Source organism: Dryobates pubescens, chromosome 40 (assembly GCF_014839835.1).
Source record: "Dryobates pubescens isolate bDryPub1 chromosome 40, bDryPub1.pri, whole genome shotgun sequence".
Taxonomy (NCBI): Eukaryota; Metazoa; Chordata; class Aves; order Piciformes; family Picidae; genus Dryobates; species Dryobates pubescens.
In genome coordinates, this window is record NC_071651.1 from 2,000,732 (window position 1) to 2,009,194 (window position 8,463).

The following is an 8,463-nucleotide window of genomic DNA, read 5'->3' on the forward strand; positions in this document are numbered from 1 at the left end:
AGCAGCAGCATCTCCAGGGGACGCCAGCAGGTCCCAGGCTCCGTGGAGCATCAGCTGGGGTCGGGAGCCAAGAGTCCTCTCCATGCAGCTTGTGGAGGACAGTGGTGGCTGAGGCTGAAATAGTTGGACACCCCCTTGGCACCGAAGAGGGGGAGGCGGGGGTGGGGTGGGGGTGGGCACCGTGCACTTTGCTTCCTCTCTCCTCCAGGGGCTGGGGCTGAGGGGGGGACAGAGAAGGCTTCCCTAGACCCTCCGGCCGCTCTTCTTCAGGATGCTGCCAGAGCCTGTGACCACCGAGCTGCAGCCTCCCCCGCCGACGGAGCCGAAGCCTCCCCCTGCCCCAAACCCACTGCCTCCTCCTAGGCTGTAGCAGAAGCCGGCGCCGCCGGCGCCGCCGGCCCCGCAGCTGCCAGCGCCGAAGCCTCCCGGCAGGCAGAGTCCGGCGCCGAAGCCGCCTCCCACGGAGCCGCCGCTGCCACCGCCGCCCACCACGGCTGCGGAGAGGAAGAGGAGGCACAAAGTCACCCCTGGAGCCAGCCAGGAAGGTTGGGAGCAGCGGGGCCCACCCGCCGCGGTCCCGTGGGAATGCTACTTACAGATGTTGACGGTGCTCTGGCACTCTCCTGACATCCTGCGAGGGGGAGAGACAGAGAGAGGCTGAGCCCCAGCCCCGGCGAGGCCCCGGCGCTGCAGCTGACCGCGGGGCACAGGGCTTGGGAGCTTGGGATCATGGAAACGAGGAATCATAGGAACATGGAATGATGGAATCGTGGCAAAAAGGAATCATGGGGTCATGGAATTATGGAAACATGGAATCATAGGATCATGGGAACAAGGAAACATAGGGTCATGGAATGATGGCAACAAGGAATCACAGGAACATGGAATGGTGGAATCATGGAATTATGGCATCTTGGAAACATGGAATCATGGAAACAAGGAATCATAGGATCATGGAAATATGGAATCATGGCATGGAAACAAGGAATCATGGAATTATGGCATCTTGGAAACATGGAATGATGGCAACAAGGAATCATAGGATCATGGAAACAAGGAAACATAGGATCATGGAATGATGGCAACAAGGAATCACAGGAACATGGAATGGTGGAATCATGGAATTATGGCATCTTGGAAACATGGAATGATGGCAACAAGGAATCATAGGATCATGGAAATATGGAATCATGGCATGGAAACAAGGAATCATGGAATTATGGCATCTTGGAAACATGGAATCATGGAAACAAGGACTCATAGGATCATGGAATCAAGGAATCATGGAAACAAGGAATCATAGAGTCATGGAATTATGGCATCATGGAATCATGGAAACAAGGACTCATAGAGTCATGGAATCAAGGAATCATGGAAACAAGGAATCATAGAGTCATGGAATTATGGCACCATGGAATCATGGCATCATGGAAACACTGAATCATGGCAACAAGGAATCATAGAATCATGGAATCATAGGATCATGGAATGATGGCATTGTGGGATCATAGAATAATGGGATCATGAGATCATAGGATCATGGGCTTATGGGATCATGGGATCATAGGATCACAGGATTGTTCTGGCTGGCCCAAGCCCTCTCGGATGCTGCAGCCCAAGCAGCCAGCCAGCAGCACCACGGCCCCTGAAGCACAGCTCCTTAGGTGCAGCAGCTGGGGGAGCCTCATCCCCGGTCGGTGCCGACCCCCCCTGCAAGCTCTGCCAGAGGCCGTGGGCTGTGGAACCTCCTCCCCCCGCGATGCGGCAGGGGGCAACCAAGCTCCCGCTGCAGCCCCGGCGCCCACCTGCACTCCTCTCCTTCCAGCAGCGTCCTGTAGGTTGCAATCTCCACGTCCAGGGCCAGCTTGACGTTCATCAGCTCCTGGTAATCCCTCAGCTGCTTGGCCATGTCCTGCTTGGCCTTCTGCAGGGCTGTCTCCAGCTCGGTCAGCTTGCTCCGGGCATCCTTCAGGGCCAGCTCCCCGCGCTGCTCGGCGTCGGCGATGGAGGTCTGCAGAGCCTCACACTGCAGGGCAGGAGGAGGACGGTGAGGAGTGGGGCAGGGCCAGCGGGCTGGAGGGGGAGCCGCCGGGCCCAGGGCACCTGGGCTCAGCTCTTCAGCCAGCCAGGAGGTTCCCTCCCGCCCCTGATGGGTCCCAGAGGGTTTGCTTGCAGGGCAGCTCTGAAGAGCGGCCACAGGACACAAAAAAGCCCAACCCCCACCTGCCCCTTCCCCCCAGCCCCTGCCTGCCCCTTCCCCCCAGCCCCTGCCTGCCCCTTCCCCCCAAGCCCTGCCTGCTCCTTCCCCCCAAGCCCTGCCTGCCCCTTCCCCCCAGCCCCTGCCTGCCCCTTCCCCCCAACCCCCACCTGCCCCTTCCCCCCAACCCCTGCCTGCTCCTTCCCCCCAAGCCCTGCCTGCCCCTTCCCCCCAGCCCCTGCCTGCCCCTTCCCCCCAGCCCCTGCCTGCCCCTTCCCCCCAACCCCCACCTGCCCCTTCCCCCCAAGCCCTGCCTGCTCCTTCCCCCCAAGCCCTGCCTGCCCCTTCCCCCCAGCCCCTGCCTGCCCCTTCCCCCCAGCCCCTGCCTGCTCCTTCCCCCCAGCCCCTGCCTGCTCCTTCCCCCCAACCCCTGCCTGCCCCTTCCCCCCAGCCCCTACCTGCCCCTTCCCCCTCCCCCACCTGCTCCTGCCCCCTCCCCCACCTGCCCCTTCCCCCCAAGCCCTGCCTGCCCCTTCCCCCCTCCCCCACCTGCCCCTTCCCCCCAGCCCCACCTGCCCCTGCCCCCCTCCCCCACCTGCTTCTTCACGCTCTCGATCTCGGCTCGGATCCTCTGGATCACGCGGTTGAGCTCTGAGATCTCAGCCTTGGTGTCCCTGAGGCTGTCTCCATGTTTGCCAGCTGTGGCCTGCAGCTCTTCATACTGGGAGGCAGAAGGGAGAGGAGCTCAAGAGGTCCACCCTGAGTGGGCTTCTCATGACAGCTCTCCATACCCAGCCCATGCAAGGCAAGGAGAGCTCCAGGGCTGGAGCCAGGGCAGCTCCAGGGCTGGAGCCAGGGCAGCACCAGGGCTGGAGCCAGGGCAGCACCAGGGCTGGAGCCAGGGCAGCACCAGGGCTGGAGCCAGGGCAGCACCAGGGCTGGAGCCAGGGCAGCACCAGGGCTGCACCCAGGGCAGCTCCAGGGCTGGAGCCAGGGAAGCTCCAGGGCTGGAGCCAGGGCAGCACCAGGGCTGGAGCCAGGGCAGCTCCAGGGCTGGAGCCAGGGCAGCTCCAGGGCAGCTCCAGGGCTGGAGCCAGGGCAGCACCAGGGCAGCTCCAGGGCTGGAGCCAGGGCAGCACCAGGGCTGGAGCCAGGGCAGCACCAGGGCTGGAGCCAGGGCTGGAGCATGCTAGCTCCAGTCTAGCTGGGTGAGCATCAGCAACACCCCAGGCCCCAGCATGGTCCTGAGCTGCCAGCAGTGACTCTTCCACCTCCCCCAGCGAGGCCAGGGCCCAGGAGCTGCACTCACCTTGGATTTGTACCAGGACTCAGCCTCCAGCCTGCTCCTGGTGGCAATCTCCTCGTACTGGGCTTTGACCTCTGCAATGATGCTGTCCAGGTCCAGGCTTCGGTTGTTGTCCATGGAGAGGACCACAGAGGTGTCGGCAACTGTCTTCTGCATCTGCTCCAGCTCCTGCAGGTCACACCAGCTGGGCCTCCAGCTCTGCCAGCAGCACCCCAGCCCTTCCCCCACCCCCTCCTGAGGGCAGCTGGGAGCCACTTACTGCTTCGTAGAGGCACCTCAGGAAGTTGATCTCATCTGCCAGGGAGTCCAGCTTGGCCTGCAGCTCCACCTTGCTCATGTAGACTCCATCCACATCCTGCAGCAGGGGTGGGAAGTGAAACCCCTCTGCCAGCCCCCCTCCAGCCAACCTCCACGCTGGGAGCCCCCTGGGTCCCCTTGCCCCTGCTGCTCCTGGGCTGTGGTGGTGCTGCTGGAAGCAGGACACCCCCTGGGGTGGGAGGAGGAGAGGACTTTACCTTCTTGAGGAGCACAAAGTCGTTCTCTGCTGCTGTCCTCTTGTTGATTTCCTCCTCATACCTGGTGAGGAAAAGCAGGGAGATGGAATCTGCTTGGCCTGGCTCCAGCTCCTGCTGGCACCCAGAGCTCCTTGGCCTCAGACTGATGAAGGCAGCAAAGAGAGAGCTGCCAGGAGCAGATTTATGGCCAAGCAACAGCACTTGGCCTTCCCAGGCAGCCTCTGGCTCCTGCCAGCTCCAACACCTCACTGAAGAGAGCCCACAGAGAAGGATCCCATCCCGACCTAAACCAAGCCCTGGTGCCTTGGACCACTCCAATTCCTTCCACAAGACCCCAAAGACCTCCAAGGCCTCAACATGGACCATGTCCAGCTGCTGATGAAGGCAGCAGAGCTGCAGGGTGGTGGAGATGACCTCCAAAACCCACAGAGAAGGATCCATCTCAATCTAAACCAAGCCCTGGTGGCTTGGGCCACTCCAGCTCCTCCCACAAGACCTCAAAGACCTTCAGGTCCTCAACACAGACTGAGTCCAGCTGCTGATTAAGGCAGCAAATGGCTGCAGAGCTGCAGGGTGGTGGAGATGACCTCCAAAACCCACAAAGAAGGATCCATCCTGACCTAAACCAAGCCCTGGTGGCTTGGGCCACTCCAGTTCCTTCCACAAGACCTCAAAGACCTCCAAGTCTTCAACACAGACCAAGTCCAGCTGCTGATGAAGGCAGCAGAGCTGCAGGGTGGTGGAGATGACCTCCAAAACCCACAGAGAAGGATCCATCCTGACCTAAACCAAGCCCTGGTGGCTTGGGCCCCTCCAGTTCCTCCCACAAGACCTCACAGACCTTCAGGTCCTCAACACAGACCAAGTCCAGCTGCTGATGAAGGCAGCAGAGCTGCAGGGTGGTGAAGATGACCTCCAAACCCAAGGCAGTTTGCAACCTGCAGCAAGGTTGGGTCCTGAGCAGTCCCAGCTTTGCTTTCCCCCCACTTTTGGTGCCTGCCTCAGGTGGAAGCTCTCCTCCAGGCTTGGTCCTTCCCTGAGTGGCCAAAGGCATCTCCCAGAGACAGGCAGCAGAAGGCTGCTCTGGAATTCATTTTGTATCCCCCTCAGCCTCCCAGAGCTTCACATCAGGAAGGGACAATCCTGGGGAGGGATCCAGGAGGAAATCCATGAGGAAATGAGGGAGGAGGTGGGGAGCAGAAGGTGGTGATGGCTCCTTCAAGCCAGGGAGGCAAAGAGAAGAGGATCCTGAGGAGCACAACTCAATGCCCTGTTGGGAACCACCTTGAGGCATCTCCAACCCCTTGCACATTCTCTCCTCTTTGAGCCAAGAGGAATTTTGCCTCCTCTCTCCCTCTCTCTCTCTCTCTCTTTGTGGCATTCCTCCCATTTCCTGCCTGCTCAAAGGCAGTTTGGAGCTCTCCTTTCTTCCCCACCCAACCCCCCCCACCCCCACCCCCACCCCAACATACTTGGTCTTGAAGTCTTCCACCATGTCTTGGAAGCTCTTCAGCTCTGACTCCAGCTGGATCTTCTCACTGGAGAGGCAATCCAGCTGCTTCCTCAGCCCACTGATGTAGGTCTCAAAGAAGGGGTCAAGGCTCCTGCTCCCTGGCACTGTGCCACCTTGCTCCTGAAGGAGCTTCCACTTGGTCTCCAGGACTTGGTTCTGCTGCTCGAGGAACCTGACCTAGATGGTTCCAGGGGTGGTGGAAGCAGAGTCAGACAACTCCCAACTCCATCCTTTGGGGTTTTTCCCCCCACACACACTTTGCCTTTTTTCCCTTTTTATTTCCTTCCCCCCCCCTTTCTTTTCCCCCTTATTTAATGGATTTCACCTCCCTGCTGCCTCTCATCTCCCCTGAGCAAGAACTCCAGCACAGCTGAGAGCACAGCTCCAGGATGAGAAGGCAAAGGTTGGGTGACCTCTCTTCTCCATGAACCTCACAGCCCTGGCATCCTCTCCTCAAAGGTGGCCCCAAACCAATCCATCAGGCCATGGATGGGCAGAGGCCAGCAGCAGAGACCCTTCTGAGGCTGCTCTGCTTGCTCCATGCTCCCCATAAGGTTCCCCAGTGTCTAAGCAGAAGCACCATGAACCTCACAGCTCTGGCATCCTCTCCTCAAAGCTGGCCCCAAACCAATCCTCCAGGCCATGGATGGGCAGAGGCCAGCAGCAGAGACCCTTCTGAGGCTGCTCTGCTTGCTCCATGCTCCCACAGCTCAGCACCAGCATCGTGGTCTTAAGAACCAAGGATCCTACAGGACCACAGCTCCAGGATGAGGAGGCAAAGGTTGGGTGACCTTTCTTCTCCTCACAGTCCTGGCATCCTCTCCTCAAAGCTGGCCCCAAACCAATCCATCAGGCCATGGATGGGCAGAGGCCAGCAGCAGAGACCCTTCTGAGGCTGCTCTGCAAGGTCCACGGTCCCATAAGGTTCCCCAGTGTCTAAGCAGAAGCTCCATGAACCTCACAGCCCTGGCATCCTCTCCTCAAAGCTGGCCCCAAACCAATCCTCCAGGCCATGGATGGGCAGAGGCCAGCAGGGGAAACCCCTCTGAGGTTGCTCTGCTTGCTCCATGATCCCCTAAGGTCCCACAGCTCAGCACCAGCATCGTGGTCTTAAGAACCGAGGATCCTATGGGACCACAGCTCCAGGATGAGGAGGCAAAGGTTGGGTGACCTCTCTTCTCCATGAACCTCACAGCCCTGGCATCCTCTCCTCAAAGCTGACCCCAAACCAATCCTCCAGGCCATGGATGGGCAGAGGCCAGCAGGGGAAACCCCTCTGAGGCTGCTCTGCTTGCTCCATGCTCCCACAGCTCAGCACCAGCATCGTGGTTGTAAGAACCAAGGATCCTACTCCTGGCTTCCCTTGGGGACAATCACTTCTCCAACCACCATCTCTCTATCTCCAGGGGTTCCTGGGGGTGCTCTGGGCCAGGCCAGAGCTGGTTGAGCTCCGACTCCCCCTCCCAGCCCCCCCAGGGGTGAAGCCACTTCTCACCTTGTCGATGAAGGAGGCGAATTTGTCGTTGAGCTGCTTCATCTCCTTGGTCTCCTGCGTCCTCACCTTCTGGATCTCGGGGTCAATCTCCAGCTTGAGCGGGGCCAGCAGGCTCTGGTTGATGGTCACCTCCTTGATACCACCAGGAGGGCACGCAGGGAAGCCCTGCCCATCAAAGCCTCCCCCGAAGCCACCCCCGAAGCCTCCCCCGAAGCCTCCCCCGAAGCCAGCCCCAGCACCGAAGCCAGCCCCAGCACCATAGCCAGCGCCGAAGCCTGCCCCGGCCCCGTAGCCGAAGCCTCCTGGGCCGCCAGCCCCAAACCCCCTGCAGACAGCAGCCCCTCCCCCAAATCCTGCCAGGGAGGTGCTCTTGCTCCCTCCCAGGGAGTAGAGGCTCCTGCTGCCGAAGCCCCCAGCGCCGCCGGCTCCCCTGCCCCCTCGCCGGGGCACGCAGCCGAAGGTGACTTTGCTCTTGCCCCCGAAGCAGGCGGAGCTGGAGCTGAAGCCCTTGCCGAGAGCGCAGGACTGGCGAGACATGGTCGGGGCGGGGGGGTTCCAAGGGTCGGCTGGCGGAGAGAGAAGAGCCCAAGCGGTGTGGTGCTCAGGGAGGCTTGGAGGCAGCAGCAGCAGCAGGAGGAGGAGGTTGGGAGGCAGGAGGAGATGAGCCCTGTGGGTGCCGTGGCTCTGGGTCCCTTTTTATGCCGGCAGGGAGTTGGCCGAGGGCAGGGGAGTGGAGATGGCAAGGGTATTTTTTTTTCTCTCTCTCTCTCTCTGGTTTTTAATTCTCTTCATTGTTTTGGGCTTGGAAGGCTGCCCTCTCCTCCTTGCCACCACCGTGACCTGCCACCGAGCCCTCCCTGCCGGAGCTAATCAAAACAAAGCTATTGTTGGGCTGGGGAATCACCGCTCCAAACCAAACTCCCTCCAGCCCCAGCTGTCAATTCGTCACCAGAGCTCCCTGAGCCTCCCAGCAGCGGTGACAAAGCAGCTGCAAAGCCCCTGCCCGCTCACGCCCTCGAGGGAGACCCTTGCTGGGAGCTAAATCACTCATTCCGGGGCCCGATGGCAGCTGCTGGGCTCGCTGGATTCCAGCACACGCCGAGGCACACCCTCAGGTGCACTCCAGTTCAACCTCCTGCTCAAGGGGAGGTTTGCCTCGGGTCGTCCCAAGGGTGTTTCACAAGCAGCACTCAGCCTTGGCAGGGTGATAAAGAAAAATGAGGCTTTGTGGCAAGCAAAGACTCAGAGATGCTTTGGGGAAGGTTTGAGAGTCACTGCAGGTGGCTCTGGCAAGCCCTCAGAGCCTGGGGGGAGGCAGAGAGCTGTGCAGAGCCCCAGATGCCTTCATCCATCCTGCTGGCACACCCTGCCTGGGGCCTCAGAGGGGTCAAGGTGCTGCCTGAGGAGCTCTGCCAGGGAACCGTGGAAGGGGTTGGA

The 8,463-nt window shown here is 60.5% G+C and overlaps 1 protein-coding gene across 1 annotated transcript; it reads right to left on the minus strand.

The window, feature by feature from the left end:
* Positions 1–243: 243 nt before the first annotated feature.
* Positions 244–7,563, minus strand: LOC104305563 (keratin, type II cytoskeletal 4). Its single transcript, XM_054177349.1, has 9 exons — positions 7,027–7,563; positions 5,491–5,708; positions 4,019–4,079; positions 3,763–3,858; positions 3,507–3,671; positions 2,793–2,918; positions 1,806–2,026; positions 597–631; positions 244–494 (listed from the first exon to the last, which is right to left on the minus strand). Exons 1-9 carry the CDS (start codon positions 7,561–7,563, stop codon positions 244–246), a joined length of 1,710 nt encoding a protein of 569 aa, XP_054033324.1.
* Positions 7,564–8,463: the final 900 nt, after the last annotated feature.

What these genes read in the sequence shown, in the direction of transcription:
- LOC104305563 (XM_054177349.1), bottom strand. Translation starts at nt 7,563, where the DNA reads ATGTCTCGCCAGTCCTGCGCTCTCGGCAAGGGCTTCAGCTCCAGCTCC. An exon ending in TCGCCTCCTTCATCGACAAG is followed by an intron (nt 5,709 to 7,026) that starts GTGAGAAGTGGC and finishes GGAACCATCTAG; the next exon opens with GTCAGGTTCCTCGAGCAGCA. An exon ending in TCGAGAGCGTGAAGAAGCAG is followed by an intron (nt 2,027 to 2,792) that starts GTGGGGGAGGGG and finishes CCTGCCCTGCAG; the next exon opens with TGTGAGGCTCTGCAGACCTC.